The 17,559-nt window shown below is 44.3% G+C and overlaps 1 protein-coding gene across 7 annotated transcripts in view; it reads right to left on the bottom strand.

Annotated features, from left to right (window-relative positions):
- aopep (aminopeptidase O (putative)) overlaps positions 1–17,559 on the bottom strand; it is a 339,483-nt gene that overhangs the window by 288,566 nt on the left and 33,358 nt on the right. For all 7 annotated transcript variants that reach the window (XR_013580231.1, XR_013580232.1, XM_078568338.1 and 4 more), the window contains one exon: positions 4,357–4,513. Coding sequence is in view for 5 of the 7 variants with exons in the window: in XM_078568338.1 (XP_078424464.1) it covers positions 4,357–4,513 (157 nt within the window). In the remaining 2 variants the exon portion in view is untranslated. The remainder of the gene's footprint in view (positions 1–4,356; positions 4,514–17,559) is intronic.

Here is a 17,559-nt window from a genome sequence, read left to right as displayed (position 1 = left end):
ATGACACCAAAACTGCATACAGCCCTGTGCAGCATCAGCAAACCACTGGAACAGAGTAGGAAGCATGGCGGGGCCCAAATGCAATGCCCTTGCCTTCACAATGTTTCGTTCTGATATTGGACAGATAGTCTGACAGCAGAGAGTTAATTGTGTAGAAGGTAAGAAAAAGGATGGAGAGGCATATGGAAAATCACTGCAAGCCTACAGATAATGTCACCTAGGGGATATACAAAAATGAGAAGGAAGGGACCAAGGTTGAAAACTTTTGCATACATATATGCATGTAGACAAAAGCAGGTCAGAGGTTGGAATTCTGCAGCAAATAACTTAGCCCTTGATTCCACAAAGCCTGTTCACCATCTACAAATCAGAAGTCACGAGTATGATGGAATACTCCCCATTTGCCTGGATGAATCCTGCTCCAAATACACTCAAGGAGCTCAGCACTATCCAATGCAAAGCAGACCACTTGATCAGTACACCATTCACCATCTTAAACATATGGTCCCTCCACCACCAGCGCACTGTGACAGCAATGTGTACCATATACAAGATGCACTGCAGCAATTCATCAAGCCTCCTTTGACAGCACCTTCCAAACCCATGATCTCTACCACTTAGAAGAACAAGAGCACCAGACGCATGGGAACACCACCACTTGCAAGATCCCCTCCACACACCATCTGACTTGGACTATATGCCATTCCTTCACTGTCACTGGGTCAAAATCCTGGAACTCCCTTCCTAACAGCACTGTGGGTTACCTACGCTGCAGCTCACCACCACCTTCACAAGGGCAGTTAGGGATGGGCAACAAATGCTGGCCTTGTGAGCGATGTTAACATCCCATGGAATCATTTTTTAAAAGTGCACTGCAGGAATGGGAGGAGAAACGCTGCTGGAAATGTGCTGACTATGCTGGAGCAGATAGGAGCAGGACCACCAAAGGGCAAATCCACTGAGGTAGGCCAGAGAGGAGAGGTTATGAAAGATTAACTGTGCCAATCGCTGTGTAGATGCCAAAGAAGGAGAAGGCAGTCACAGAAAACATCTTTGCTGGCGGTCTCAGTTCCTTGGGCAGGCCAAAATCAGAATGAAGGGATTCAAACAGTGAGTTGTTGGAAAGGTAGACACAGAATTGGAAAGTGACATGTTCAAGGACCTAGGAGTGCATGGAGAAAATCCAAACATACATATGAACATATGAACTAAGAGCAGGAGTAAGCCAATCAGCCCTTTGAGCCTGCTCAGCCATTTAGTAAGATCATGGCTGATCAGATTGTAATTTCAACTTCACATTCCGGCCTACCCCCAATAATCTTTAACCCCCTTGCTTGTCAAGAATCTATCTACCTCAAAAAGATTTAAAAAATTTGCTTCCACTGCCTTATGAGGAAGAGAGTTCCAAAGAGTCACGAACCTCTGAGAGAAAAAATTTCTCCTCACCTCTGGCTTAAATGGTGACTCCTTATTTCTAAATAGCGACCCATAGAAACATTCTTTCCACATCCACCCTGTCAAGAACTCTCAGGATCTTATATGTTTCAATCAAGTCACCTCTTACTCTTCTAAACTCCAGCAAATACAAGCCTAGCCTGTCCAACTATTCCACATAAGACAACCCGCCCATTCCAAGTATTAGTCTAGTAAACCTTCTCTGAACTGCTTCCAACGCATTTACATCCTTCCTTAAATAAGGAGACCAATGCTGAACACAGTACTGCAGATGTGATCTCACCAATGCCCTGAATCATTGAAGCATAACCTCCCTACTTTTGTATTCAATTCCACTCGCAATAAACAATAACATTCTATTAGCTTCCCTAATTACATGCTCTACCTGCGTACGAACCTTTTGCAATTCATGCACTAGGACAACCAAATCCCTCTGCATCTCAGAGCTCTGCAATCTCTCACTATTTAGATAATATGCTTCTTTTTTATTCCTCCTGCCAAAATGGACAATTTCACATTTTCCCACATTGTACTCAATTTGCCAGATTTTTGCCCACGCACTTAACCTATCTATTTCCCTTTGTAGGCTCCTTATGTCCTCATCACAAATTACTTTCCTATTTACCTTTGTGTCATTTTTTAAAAATTCATTCATGGGATGTGGGCTTCACTGGCTAGGCCAGCATTTACTGCCCAACCCTAGATGCCCTTGAGAAGGTGGTGGTGAGCTGCCTTCTTGAACCTTTGCAGTCCATGTGGTGTAGGTACACCCATAGTGCTGTTAGGGAGTTCCAGAATTTTGACCCAGCGACAGTGAAGGAACGGCGATATATTTCAAAGTCAGGATGGTGAGTGACTTGGAGGGGAACTTCCAGGTGGTGGTGTTCCCATCTATCTGCTGTCCTTGTCCTTCTAGATGCTAGTGATCGTGGGTTTGGAAGGTGCTGTCTAAGGAGCCTTGGTGAATTCCTGCAGTGCATCTTGTAGATCATACACATTGCTGCTACTGTGTGCCAGTGGTGGAGGGAGTAAATGTCTGTGGATGTGGTGCCAATCAAGCGGGCTGCAAATTTAGCAACCATACCTTCAGTCCCTTCATCCAAGTCATTTACTTAAATTTTTAAATTGTAAAAAGATGAGGTCCCAGCACGGATCCCTGTGGCACACTACTCATTATATCTTGCCAACCTGAAAAAGACCCATTTATGCCAACTCTGTTAGCTGTTAACTGTTTCCTGTTAGCTAGCCAATTTTCTATCCATGCCAATATGTTACACCCTACACCATGAGCTTTTATTTTCCGCAATAAACTTTGATGTGGTACCTTATCAAATGCCTTCAGTAAATCCAAGTACAGTACATCCACCCCTTTGTTCACAGCACATGATACTTCTTGAAGGAACTCCAATAAATTTGTTAAACATGATTTCCCTTTCACAAACTATGTTGACTCTGCTTGAATTTTTCCAGGTGCCCTGCTATAATATCTTTAATAATAGCTTCTAACATTTTCCCTAAGACAGATGTTAAGCTAACTGGCCTATAGTTTCCTGCTTTCTGTCTAACTCCCTTTTTGAATAAAAATAAATTAGCTATTTTCCAACTTAATGGAACTTTCCCCAAATCTAGGGAATTTTGGAAAATTACAACCAACGCATCACCTATCTCAATAGCCACTTCTTTTAGGACCCTAGGATGAAGTCCATCAGGACCCAGGGACTTCTCAACCTGCAGCTCTAACAATTTGTTCTGCACCACTTCCCTGGTGATTGTAATTTTCTTGAGCTCCCCATCCCTTCCATTTTCTAATTTACAGCTGTTTCTGGGATGTTACTTGTATCCTCTATTGTGAAGACCGATACAAAATACCCATTCAATTTATCTGTCATCTCCTTATTTTGCCCTATTAATTCCTCAGGCTCAGTTTCTTTAGGGCCAATGCTCATTTTGTTAACTATTTTCTTTTTAAAATATCAATGGAAACTCTTACAATCTGTTTTTATATTTCTAGCCAGCTTTCTTTCGCATGCCAATTTTTCCCTCCTGATCAAACTACTAGCCATTTTTTTTTTATATTCCCTCCAATCTTCTGACCCATCTTTGTACAATTATATGCTTTTTCTTTAAGTCTGATACTATCTTTAACTTTTTTAGTTAACCACAAATTTTTCTTTCTTGTTGGAATGTATCTGTTGTGTATTCTGAAATATCCCCTTAAAAATCTGTCACTGCATCTCTATTGACCTATCCCTTAACCTCATTACCAGTTCACTTTAGTTCACTCTGCTTTCATGCCCTCACCATTGCCCTTATTGAAGTTTAAAATACTAGGCTTGGATCCACTCTTTTCTCCCTCAATCTGAATGTAAAATTTAATCATATTATGATCGCTGCTACCTAAGGGCGCCCTCACTATGAGGTCATCAATTAATCCTATCTCATTGCACAATACCAGGGCTAATATAACCTGCTCTCTGGTTGGCTCCAGAAAGTGCTGTTCTAAGAAACTATGCTGAAAACAGTCTATGAATTCCTTATCTAGGTTACCTTTGCCCATCTTATTTTTCCAGTCTATAGTGGATGAAGATCAGGAATGGTAGTGAAATTCTAGTTTATCCAATGTAATAGCTCTATTTTTCAAATTCATATATTGTTCTAACAGTATTTAGATAGCCCCCATTCAGTTTTTAAGATTTCTCATGGGTGTAAAAAGAAAGAAATCAGTGGGTTACTGTTCCATCCGTTAACAATGTAACATTTCAAATTAGGTATCCTACAATATGCATAAATTAGTGGGTTACTGATATCTGAGCAACAGCTTATTAATAAATAAGGAGTTTACAGCATACTTCCATTACAAAGTTCTGAATTTAATTTCATTGTAAGAAACACAATGCAAACCTGCTCTTATTTGTACAGGTTGAGGATAAAGATGATGGACTAGGTATCTGGGATCTAAAGGTGCATTCAGGTTTAACTTCAACCCAGTATCCAACTGCAATGGTAAAGGTAGATGCTGGCATAGGCATGGTCACGTAATAAGACCAATTTGAAAGAGCTGGAATGAAAGAAAGATAATTTTTAATACAGGACAATTTCTACAAAATTCCAATTTCCATTTTTTTTTCTCAATATAATTTGGAAAAAAATACGTTGTATTTGCAAATACTGTTATAAATATAGATTGCTTAGATTCACAAATTGGTTTAACTTTTTCTTCTAAGCACTAATTAGCTTAATGGCAGTGATAGTGGACAGTATAGTCAGAAGAATAGGTACTGTTCTCTGCAGTCACAACCAAGAGCTCCAAAGGTATGCTGTCTGCCAGGTTCCAGGATTAAGGGAATCTCCCCACAGCTGAAGACAAACTTGCAGTGCGAGGGGGAGGATCTGGTTGTCATGGTCCATGTAGGAACCAACGACGTAGGTAGACTAGGAATGATATTCTGCTTAGGAATTTGGGTCCAGACTAAAATGCATAACTTCAAAGATAATCAACTCTGCATTGTTACCTGAGCCATGCACCAAGTGGCATCGGGTCAAGCAGATTAGAGGTTGAAACCCATGGCTCAAAGAGCATTATGAGAAGAAGGGGTTTTGATTCATGGGACACTAGCAACAGTACTCAGGAAAGCAGGAACTGCTCCATTTGGATGGGCTCCACTTAAACCGAGCTGGCACCAGCATCCTGGCAAATCATATAACTAAAGCCCTGGATAAGGCTTTAAATTACCGGGGTGGGGTGGGGGGAGCTGCTGCTGGAGGAAGGATGGGGAGGGTTCAGGTGGAGAGAAATTTAGAAATTTAAAGAGAAAAGTTGAGACAACAGAACAGCAATGTGGGTAAAGACAAGCAAAGTAGATATGAAAGGACATAAGAGTTTAACGGTAATTCTGCATTAGTGAATCAGTTCCAGGGAGAGAACAGTAGCAAAAAAGAAGCCTCTTTCTTTGAATGTGCAAAGAATCTGCAAAAAGATAGATAAACTAGTGGCATAAAGAGAGATAAATGGTTTAGACCTAATTGCCATTAGAGACATGGGGCAGAATTTTATGGCTGACTTGCGGGTGGCGGAGCCCGCACGTCAACGCTTAAAATGTCGCAGGCGAGCGTCCCGTCAGTGCACACCATCGCGATATTTAGCTGGGCGGGCGCTATGAAGTGCGACGTGCGCCCACCATTAATTAAAGGCCTTGTTAAGGCCCTTAACTCAGCAATCGATGCCGATTTTGAGGCACCTGTGCGATCTTCGCCTCGGCGCACAGGCCCAACGGGCAGGCGAGTAACTGATTTTTTAATAAACCTCATCCACGGGCGGTATATGTGGGCTCAGAGGGGTTGTTAATGTTTTATCTGAAGTATTTATTGCAGAAAGTGTTTTAAGCTTGCCTGTGTGATTGGTAGCAGTTCAGATCGATTTCCAACAGCTTTCTTTGTACTTTGAAGCTTCAGCTCACCAGTCTGCAGACAGTAACCTTTATTGGGCCTGCAGCTTTCCGAAGGCCTCCATTTAGCCTGGATATGGGTTCTGACATCTCTACTGGAGGCAGCTCCTCTGAGGAGGAAGGGAGAGATAGAATGAGGAGGAGGCCAGGAGTGGACAATCAGCCTCCAGGGGAGCCACCTTTGGGAGGCCAGGAGCAGGCACAAGGGGCGCAGGGCCAAGAGGTGGTCCAAGGTGGAAGGGGCCGCAGAAGACGCCACTATCCTGCTGCCAGGGTATACAGGCGGCGAAGCAGTTACCTCAGTATGACTGAGGTGCAGTGCCGAAGGAGGCTCCGACTGTCAAGGGGGACAGCGAACTATATCTGTCAGATGATTGGCCCTGAGATCTCCCCTAACTGTGTGGATGGACACCCCATGCCAGCGGCTCTGAAGGTCACAGTTGCCCTCCACTTCTATGCATCTGGCTCCTTCCAGGGCTCGGTGGGTGATCTTTGCGGTGTCTCCCAATCAGCCATCCACACTTGTGTCAAGTAGGTTACAGACGCTCTGTTCAGACGTGCATTGACCTTCATCCACTTCCACTGCAACCAGGCAAGTCAGGCTCAGCAAGCCAAAGGCTTCGCGGCCGTTGCTGGCTTCCCCCGCGTCCGTTGCTGGCTTCCCCCGCGTCCAGGGTGCTATAGACTGCACACACGTGGCCATCAAGGCGCCAGCAGGTGAGCCCGGTGCCTTCGTCAACAGGAAGGGCTTCCACTCCATGAACGTGCAGATAGTGTGTGATCACAGGATGCAGATTCTGCAAGTCTGTGCAAGGTACCCAGGCAGCTCCCACAACGCCTACATCCTCAGACACTCCCAGGTGCCGGCGCTCTTCAGTGCTCCGGCTCAACTGGAGGGTTGGCTGGTGGGTGTCGAGGGCTATCCCCTCAGAAGGTGGCTCATGACACCTCTCCGCCATCCAAGAACAGAAGCTGAGGAGTGCTACAATATGAGCCACAGCACCACAAGGGCCGTGGTGGAGACAGCCATCGGTCTTCTCAAGATGTGCTTCCATTGCCTGTACCGCTCAGGGGGCGCACTCCAGTACCCCCCAGATTGCATCTCTATGATAGTGGTAGCATGCTGCGCTCTGCACAATCTTGCGCCGGAAAGGGGGGATGCAGTTGACGATGAAGACCTTGACGCAGTGGATGAGGCTGCACATGATGAATCCAGCAGTGGCTCAGAGGATGAGGAAGCACAGGGAAATGATGAGGGGCAGCACGCCGACCCGCTACTACACCAAGGAGCCAGGGACATCCAGGACACTTTAATCCAACGAACCATCAGCTAGCTCCACACACATGGATCTGCACGACCAGCATTGCCTGGCGCTTCCACACATGGCACTTAGGTGCTACATTTTCCACCTCATCAGCTGCAACTAAGGGCTTAGTACAGAAACATCAATGTTCACTCAAACACTCATGATATGTCTGTGAAACATACAAATGCAGCAAAGGAAACAGCCATGGTCAGAAATGTGGACTTTACTGCTACCAAAATAAATAATAAACATCGCTCTGACGCAGAGAATGAAAAATTCCCTAATCTAGGGCCAACACAATATCACCAGTGACAAACCCATGGAGTGCCAAACGTGCCTTATGCTTACGTTTGCGGGTGCTACGTCTTGGTGCTGCCCCATCGCTCAGAGTGGCTTGTGAGACAGCCTGCTGACTCTGCTGTCCTGTTGGCCTCGATGACCTTGGCAGACGTCCTCTGGCCCATAGAGCCTGTCCTGGCCCTGCCTGGGGGGAGTGGCCAGTTCCAGAACTGGCACCTCCCCAGTTGTCACAGCCTCAACGGATGCAACACTCACTGGCAGAGGGGCAGAGGAGCTGCTGCCCTCATCCGGGGCGCCCTGAGAGGAGCTCACAGCGATGACAGGCAGCTGCTGCGCTGACGTAGGTCACATTGGACCTCCCTACTCACCACAGTCGGATGGGCACCGAGTTGTGACACTTGGTGCCCAGAACATCCCCCACATTGGCAATGACCACCTGTGGCCATTAGTGTTGTGAGGGCTTGCAGGTCAGAGCGTAACTCAATCAGATGATTCTCAATCTGCTGGAAGCCCCTCTCCATGAGAGTCGCCAATCTCTCATTGGAGGAAGCCTGAAGCTCTATCCTGAGGTTCATGCCATCACTGACACTCTACCTGGATTCCTCCACCACAGAGACCAGGTGAAGCACACCCTCATGCAACCCTGCCAGATGCTCCCGCGCACCCAGCCGCTTGTCCTGCAGCTGCTGCATGGCTGACATCTCCAGAGGCACATCATCACTGCCCGACTCAGCATGTGCCTGGTCCCCTGCAGTCCTCTGGCTGCTGGCGCCACCGGCATTCTCTGTCCGTGCCATCTCCTCCAGCGATTGTGAAGTGCCCTCTCCACTGTGCCCTGGGACACTAGCCGACATCATAATCCCCACCGATGCGGTAGTCGCGGAGCTGGTGCCTGGCTCACTGAAATGATGTGACACAAGTTGCAAGTGATGCCCCTCAGGTGTGGAGGGGGGGCTCTGGACTTGTTCCTGGTGGCCACGCAGTGGTGATGCTGAAATTAACAACAAGGACAGTGCATCAGTTAGCGTACAATCAGTAACACCATTCATCCCTTTCCCCCCCAGGCTCAAAATGCGCTCAACCTTCAAGAACCTAAGGAGACGAACATTGGTGGGGTGGTAAATAGTCAAGAGGAGGCCCAAACATTACACGCGTATACAGACAGGCTGGTCAGATGGCCTAAGGAATGCCACATGGAATGTTATGTGGATAAGTGTGCGGTTCAGCACTTGGGCAAGACAAACAAGGTACGGGAATACATGAGTAATGGCAGGACCGTGGAAAGTCACAACGATTACAGGGACCTTGCTGGGCAGACCCATTAAGGTAGCAGAACAGGAACATAAGGCGTTTAACAAGGTCGAAGCCAGACTTGCCTTTATTAGCTGAGGAATAGAATGTAGGAAAAGGGAGATCATGTTGTAAGTGCAGAAAACGCTGTCGAGGCCACACCTACACTTCTGCGTTCACTTGTGACCTGCGCTTCATGGGAGGGATGGCATTGGAGTGGGGAGAATGCAGAGGTTCCTGACCTGGATGCATGCTGGCCTGGAGAGTTGGAGTTATGAGGAAACATTGAATACACTTGCGACATTTGCCGTGGAGCACAGGAGATTGACAGGTCACATTATTGACCTTCATACCATTATAAGGGGCATAGAATGGGTGGACAGAAGGCAACGTTTCCCCTTGGCGCAGGGATGACTAACATGGTGGCATTTATTTAAGTTGAGTGCCATGAGGTTGACAGGTGAGGTGCTGAGGACCTTTTGGACAGAGTAATGTGGGATGCACTGGCTGAAAGGGTGGTGGAGGTACAAACCCTCCTAAGATGCAATAAGTATTTGGATGTGCAGCAGCGATGCCATGGCATGTTAGACCATGGGGATAGTGGTCACAAATGGGATAAGGCGACTTTGGAAGGTGCTAGAGACGCGCATCCTCAAGGGGCCGAGGGACCTTTTGTGTATGACCCACACGTCTGACTGTATCAGTCTGTGAATGAGCAGTGTTGCTGCATTAATGATTGCAGCAATCATCAGTGCTTTGGATGGTGGGGAGACAGAGTGGATGGGACTGTGTCCCTCAAACACCTGGCCGCTGCACCCCAGCCTCGCTGACACCTGCCGACCTGGCCGTCTGCCTCCTCCCCAGCGCCATGGCCTGCTCCTCATATGTGGTGAGATGCTGCAGCCCGGCATGCCCAACACCAGTCCACAAACGCTCCCGGCTATTGTGCTCTGTTTTTGCCTGCAGAACAGAGAAGAGCATTTATTGGGGCTGGTCGCTCATGTATTCTGCACGCGCACGCCGCACCCCAACCACAGTGGCCCATCTGAGGCCTCCAGCGGCTCCTGTCCACACTACTGGTGATCAGTCACCAGAAGATAGTACGGCTAGTCCCAATCCCCTCCCCCAACGGCCACCTTGGACACATTCGACGTCCATCACTTTGAATAACACACGGGTGTTAGCGCCCATGGCAAGGAGGCGCAACTAGATGCGGCGCCGAGGCCAGCAGATGGCTCTTGGCCATGACACCTTGAGGCTCCCCTTACACCATCACATCACCATCAATAAGACATGTGTTGGAGTTCTGAGTATGTGTCGTGCTGCCTCTCCTGCAGGTTGCCCCCAGACTACTCAAATGCGACAAACACCAACATATGCTGCGGGGAGAACCCATCTTCTCCTCCACCACTAAGGCTGATGTAAGCATGGTCACTATCTGTTTGCCCACCCAGCGTGTGCCAAATGCCCAATGTAGTAACGACACTAAGATGTTTGGGGGGGTGGGGGGGGGGGGCCTCAAAGGCTAAGGCTACCTGCTGGGTAAAATGGCCAAGGCCGACATGGTACTCACCCTTCCAGAGCGCAACAAATCATTGAAGCGCTTGCGGCACTGGGTCCCTGTGTGCCACACAGCATCTTGAGAGATTACAGCCTCCGCCACCTCCTGCCACACCTGCCTGGTCACGTGGGGGGCCCTCCTCCTCCCATCCTCCGGAAACAACACCTCCCGACGATTTGACACCTCTTCGAGGAGGGCAGCAAGGCAGGCATCGGAGAACCGAGGGGCACATTGGCCCCCCGCTGGCCTACTCTGCAGCCTGCCCCCCTCCTCCTCCTCCTCTGCCCTGACTTCCTCTGGAGCCCAGTCGCTGGCCATGGTGAACAGCCTAAAGGAGGCTGCCAGGCCTTTCTTTATACAGACCGCCAGTTCCCCAATGGAACCGGCGGTCTATACATGGCCGCCGCACATTTGAATTGCCCGCTGTACACAGGAGTCTGAAACGCACTGGGCGAGCCTTAATTGGCCCGTCCATGCAAAATGGCGGCGCAGCCCCAGCCGCCGATTGGGTCGGGCCCGCCCGCCCGAAAAACATAAAATTCTGCCCATGGTTACAAGGCGACCAAGGTTGGGAAATAAATATTCTAGCAGACACAACATTCGAAAAGACAAACAGACTAGAAAAGGAGGAGGGATAGCCCTGATAGTAAAGGATAGTATAAGGTCATTCATGAGAAAGGATATTAGCTCAGAAGACTAGGAAATAGAATCTGTGTGGATGGAGATGTGCAAAGGTCAGAAAACAATGGGGACAGTTTTTAGGCCCCCTAAGAATACCATTGGGCAGAGCAGTAAACAAGAAATTATTGGAGCTTGTAGCAAAAGCAATGTAATAATTGTGGGGGAGTTTAATCTTCACACAGACTGGACAAGTCAAATTGGCAAATGTGGTCTGGAAGACGAGGTTGTAGAATGCTTTTGTGACAGTTTCCTGGAGCAATACAAAGAAGAACTAACTAGGGTTAAAGCTATTTTAGATCTAGTATTGTCCAATGAGGCAGCTAAATTAGTGATCTCATAATAAAATATCTGCTAGGAAAAATGATCATAATACAACTGACTTCCACATTAAATTTGAAAGCAACATAGTCCAATCACAAACAAGAAACTTAAACAAAGACAATTACATAGATATGGCTAAGGTTGATTAGGTAAATAGGCTAAAGGTTAGGGTGATCAGTGAACAGTGGGAAACATTCAAAGAAACAAGTGAAAATGTTCAAACAAGATGCATTCCTTAAGAAAACAAAAAAATTAGCAAGAAGGGTCCATCCATGGAGGTCAAGGATATTATTAGATTAAAAGCAGCAGCTTATAATATTGCAAAGAATGTCTGAGGATTGGGAGTGTTTGGAAAGCAGCAAAGAGCCACCAAAAAGTTGATAAAAATGGAAAAAATAGAATATGAGAGTAAATTAAGCAGGAATATAAAAACAGATTGCAAGAGCTTTTACTAGTATTTAACAAGGAAGAGAGTAGCTAAAGTAAACGTTGGTCTCTTAGAGGCAGAGGCAGGAGAAATTATCATGGGGAAAGAGGAAGTGGCAGAGATACTGAACAAATGTCTGCCTTCACAGTAGAAGACACAAGTTTCAAACCAGAAATAGATGGTAACCTAGGGGCTAAAAAGAATAAGGAAATTAAGGGAATTAATCTCAGCAGAGAAAAAGTACTGGAAAAACTTAAGGAACAAAAATTCGACAAAGCCCCAGGACATGATGGTCTACATCCACGGGTTCTAAGAAAGGTAACTGCAGAGATAGTGATTGCAGTGGCTATGGTTTTCCACAATTCCCTAGATTTAGAATGTTGCCAGCAAATGTAACACTGCTATTCAAGAAAGGGGGGAAAGAGGAAATAGGGAACAGGCCGGTTGCATGGCACCAGTCATTGCGAAAGTGCTCAAATCTACTCTTAAGGTAATTTCAATAACATACTTAGAAAATCACACTATGTTCAGGCAAAGCCAATATGATTTTACAAAAGGGGAATCGTGTTTGACAAATTTGAGCTTTTTTTAAGGATATAACTAGTAGGATAGATAAAAGGGAACCAGTAGTATATTTGGATTTCCAGAAGGCATTCAATAAGGTGCAAAACAAAGGGTTAATGAGCAAGGTAAGGGCTCACGGAGTTAGGGGTAAGAGAATTGGTTAACAGACAGGAAGCAAAGAGCTGGGATAAACGGGTAATTTTCAAGATGGCAGGTTGTGGTAAGTGGAGTGCCACAAGAATAGTGCTGTGGCCTCAGCTTTTTATAATCTATATTAGTGACTTAGACGAAGAGAGAGAGTAATGTATCCAAGTTTGCTGACGATACAAAGCTACATGAGAATGCAAGGAGGTTTGAGGAGTGTACAATGTAAGGAGGACACAAAGAGGCTGCAAAGAGATATAGGTAGGTTAAGTGAGTGGGCAACACCAATGTTAGCCTTGTCAATAAAGAAGTCAGAAGTTAGCAATGTAGATAGGGGTAAAATGGTCATTAAAACGACCTGCAATTTCAACTGTTTCGCATCTACAAATCAACATCAATTAAAACATGCCCCAATATTGCTTTCAATTAGTTCCAAAAAGTAATTGACCCCCAAGGACAATTAAAAATATAAAACATTATCTGTGAGGCAAGTTTAAGGAAACTGTGAATCCAAGTAATGTGACAAAGGCAATGACCTACAACCAACAAACCTGAGGAAGTTTTAAGCTTATTGGCAACCCAAAGTAAAGCTGAATAGGAGTCAATATTTCAACTGAAGAGCACTCTTAAGTGAATTCTTGATGGCATGTTAAGTGACAATTACATTGGGAATCCAATCACAACGCCATTTTAATTTGGCATTCTCCACATCAACTAGGACGCACACTAGAGCTGATGCAATAAAACATGGAATTAATAAACTTAAAGAAAAACTGCAGCATCCAGGTTGGTTTAGTTAAAAGGAACATGCAATGTTCCAATAAGACTCTCTAATAACCTTTCCCTTATACATTCACTCAATAAAGTCAGTCGAGAAATTTAAAATCTTCTACAAAAGTTGACAAGCTTCCTGTAAAAAGCCGTTATTTATACCGTATTTCTGAACTGGCACATAAAATCATTAGCCTGGATTTTGCAGTCAGTGGCAAAGGAACAATGCCCACCATTCACCCCTCTGACAGCCGCCCACAAAGTCAAAAATGGCTTTTGCGTGGAGATTTGCCCTAATCCAGTGCGGCATCTGAGACCAGGTTGAGAAACAGCAAGGCACTTCAATCAATCTTGACAAATCCTCAGAGACTGAAATTATCAACCAGGAATTATAAAGCAGAAACTAGAAATTAAATTTAAGTGATGTATAGAAAGCAAAATCAAAATTGGGAAAATAGATGGGATTAAAAGAGAAAGATAGAAGAAACAGGTAAAAAAGAAGTTTTTAAAATGTTATAACTTCTCCAATGATAATTAAATTCTGAAGGAATGAGATGCCACACTTTAAGATTAAGCTGTCAGGACAAGAGAGATTGTTTGGCAGTAATTATCACTTAACATGCCATCAAGAATTCACTTACTCCTAAAAACATTAGTCCTAATTTTTATGATGTCATTGTTGAGGAAGTTAATGCCATTTCTTTGATCTCAGTGTTGAATTTAATGGCGGGAACTGTTGCAGTACACTCTGTGGAGAAACAGGGTATACTTGAGTGTATTGTATCTCCAGAATTAATAGTGCAAATTGTTGTCCTAATCACCTCGTTCTAACAGTGAGTACTGTTAGCCTCACCGTACTCTTATCGTGAAGTTTGGGACATTATCCACGAATGTTTCAAGGGAATGTCTAGCATTATAGGTAATGTGAGCTTCTATGGTGGCTTCTTGCTCTGGAATCCTGCCCTGCAAAGTATTTATAAGCCTAATATTTACATAAAAACGCATCTGTTAACATAGGAAGCAAGCAGTAGAACAGCTTCAGAAAAACCTACCATAACCTCAACAAACCTGGCATCTCAAAATGGCATTGAACAGAAGAATAGGAAATGTGAAAAGAAGTAATCAGACAAACTGCAGAGAGTCAGGGACTTGATGGGACACCCAACATTCCTTCATTTGTAACGGTGGGAACAAACCATCAGTATAACCACTACAATCCTGTTAGGGACTGCTAACATTTAAAGAAGAAATCCGAACACCCATCAATTAACTGACAGAACTACACAAGATTTCAGAAATTAAACAAAGCAAGTGCCAATAACTTAACACTAGCTTATAAAGGCATATGCTATAAACTCAGTTCTACTTTTTACCTTCCCCAAAGAGTCCCCTTATCTTGTGAACTCTTGAAGGTTCTTTCACTTTTCCTGTAACCAACCCAAAAAATGTCACAGTCGTCTGGAATTTACTTCAATTCTCTTTAGTATTCTGGAGATTCCTCTGAGGTAAGATTCTATGGGTGTCCTTCTGTTAGGTTTTGGCTACATAACTTTCCACCTTTTTCTTTACCAACCTCACAACTGTGGATGCCTCAAGTTCCTTGTTTGGGTTGCCAGCAGATATCCAATTGCCTTCCCACAGCTTTCCAAGCTAACCCTGCTGACTACTTTCTGCCACAAAGCTCTGCAAGGACCACTGTAGATTTATTCTACTAGCTGCAAGTCAGGCAAATCTTCTAGCTGCTTTTCCCTCACAAAATCCAAACTGATATAGAGCCCCACCTGCCTTCACATGATGAATGATGAATTTAGTATTTCTCTACTTGAAATGCAGGCCTAACTATCATCCCCTGTTGGCCAGTGAGATGCAATCTTCATCACAGCAAAGTTACAACTGCCTCCTTCTGTTCCTGAGATGAACTGCCTGCTTCTGTCAGCAAACACACACAGATAAATTAAACAAAAGAATCTTCTAACCAAGGCTCCACCCTGAATCACTATCTCTATGGCAACCTGACACACATGGCCTGTTCCCAGGCAGAAATGCAAATCAGCTACCTTTCGATTCCAAAGTTTTTCCTGATTCTTAGAAACCATATGAATAATTTCTAATTTCTAACAGAAGTTTTACAACCCTCTTTCCCAGAATTGCTAAGTCAATCGTAAGTCTGCATGGCCTCAACCTTTTAAGTATAATAAATTCCAAGCTTGTTTGAATTGCATTTACTTCAGGGTTGCTTATCAGTTTCTCAATCGTGTTCCCCAAACTTCTACAGTTAAAACTTTAATTCCTAAAACTCAAAGTTATATTCCAAAACATATGAATGATAAACTAGATATTTGCAACAATACAGAAGCTTTAAGGTAAGTACTGGTATTGAAAGCATGAGAGGTCTAGACATGCTCTGTCTGGAAAATGTAGACTTTTAACCGTTTATTTGTGGCAGTTCTTGTGTACAATGGTAATCCTAGTGCCTTTTTTCAGTGGAAATAACAGGACTCAATTTGCTAATGGATAAGCCATCTTAACATGTCTTATGTAACTCACAAAGGAATTTTCAATCTGAGATGCAGATTAGGCACAACAACTCATATGCCAGAGCAGGGTTGCCATAGAACAGACGCTTGGGGTCTGAAGCAATGAATTAGCTGCCTAAATAGGCCAAGAGAGGTGCTTTACAAAGCACCCCCAGTGTTTCAGGAAAATCATGATGATCTCCCTTGCATGCTACCTAAAGGTGCCAAAGTGTCCCCCTTAGGTCACAGATGAGAACCTTTACAAAATGAACACTAACAAGTTACTACAGATGGCACAAGGAAGGTCTATTGACTAAGTCTTGTTCAATGATTCATATGGCCAATAACTCTCAAATAAAGCAAAAATAACTTATATTTCTATAGCATCATTAACATAGCAAAATTCTCCAAGGTGCTTCACAGGAGTGATCAAACAACATTTGACACCAAGCCACTTAAGGAGATATTAGGGTGGGTGAGCAAAAACTTGGCTGAAGGGGTATGTTTAGAGAGAGAAGGATGGAAAGGCTTAGGAAGGGAATTCCAGAGCTTGGAACAGCTGCCAAAGATGGTGTGATTAAAATTAGGGATGCACAAGGGATCAGACGTGGCAAAGTGTAAAGGTCTCAGAGGGTTGTATGGCTGGAGATAGGGAGGGGCAAGGCCATGGAGGGTTTTGCAAAAAGAATGAGAATTTTAAAACTGAGGGCTTTTCAGACCAAGCGCCAATGTAAGTTAGTGAACACAAGGGTGATAGTGAACACGGCTTTGTGCTAGTTAGGATACAGGAAGCAGATTTTTGGAGGCTGGCCAGAAAGCATTACAGTAGATATAAACGCGGAGACTACATCTCATGCACACCTTCAGGTCATACAGAATTTTTATTTTGAAAGGAGAATCCGAAGAGGTCGCAATCTGGGATGAAGACTGCTGGTCCTTCAGTGCAGCATGTCCCAAGCATCCTGTCATCACCAGGATGACAGATCATCGTGACCCTTTCTTATCCAGGACTTGTGTTTTTGTACACCTCCAAGTAGTGAGTTCTTGGTGGTATTGGCAATGGGATAGGAACAGACCACCTCCTCTCTCTATCACCCCTTATCCTAGTAATCTCAAAAGGTACATAAGCCAAGGAAACAAAAAATGTCTGGAGGACACACACTCACACTCACGCACGTATCCACTTACACTCACTCCTTTTTGGATGAATATATAAAACCATTATTAGGTCTTACATTGGGAGATTTCTCTAACACACATTTCCCATACTACTCATGCACTAATAAATTTCTCTCATTTCACCTACATAGTAAAACTAATTTCAAAGTGAACAGGCTTCCACTGTTACAACAATCATTGATTTATTTGGAAAGACCTCTAGCCTATCACCAGGTGATTTCACATGATTTACAATGATTAGTTAAAATACGAAGGAAACTAAAGGTTCATTTTACATGTCTGCTCTTCTGGACAAAATCCTTACCAATCAGCAATGGAGATTTGAAAAGTTTCTTGTCAAATGTCAACATAGGATGACTTTGTAAAAACAAGATTTTATTAGTAACAAAACAGATGAGTTTTCTGTGTAATGCTCGTGAAGAACAAGACAAAATTTACACAGATTCCCGTTTGGTACGCATGCAGTAAGTACTGTTTAATGGTTCATTGGAGCAGAGGCTGCTAATTTCAAAGCATTCAGTGAAATCATCTACTTTTGAAACTTGTTTTTACTGTATTGGGACCATAAAAATTAATCAGGAATTCAGAAATAGAAAGC

Source organism: Cetorhinus maximus, chromosome 2 (assembly GCF_964194155.1).
Source record: "Cetorhinus maximus chromosome 2, sCetMax3.hap1.1, whole genome shotgun sequence".
Classification (NCBI taxonomy): domain Eukaryota; kingdom Metazoa; phylum Chordata; class Chondrichthyes; order Lamniformes; family Cetorhinidae; genus Cetorhinus; species Cetorhinus maximus.
Note: the sequence above shows the minus strand (reverse complement) of the source record. Positions and strands in the feature narration are given on the sequence as shown.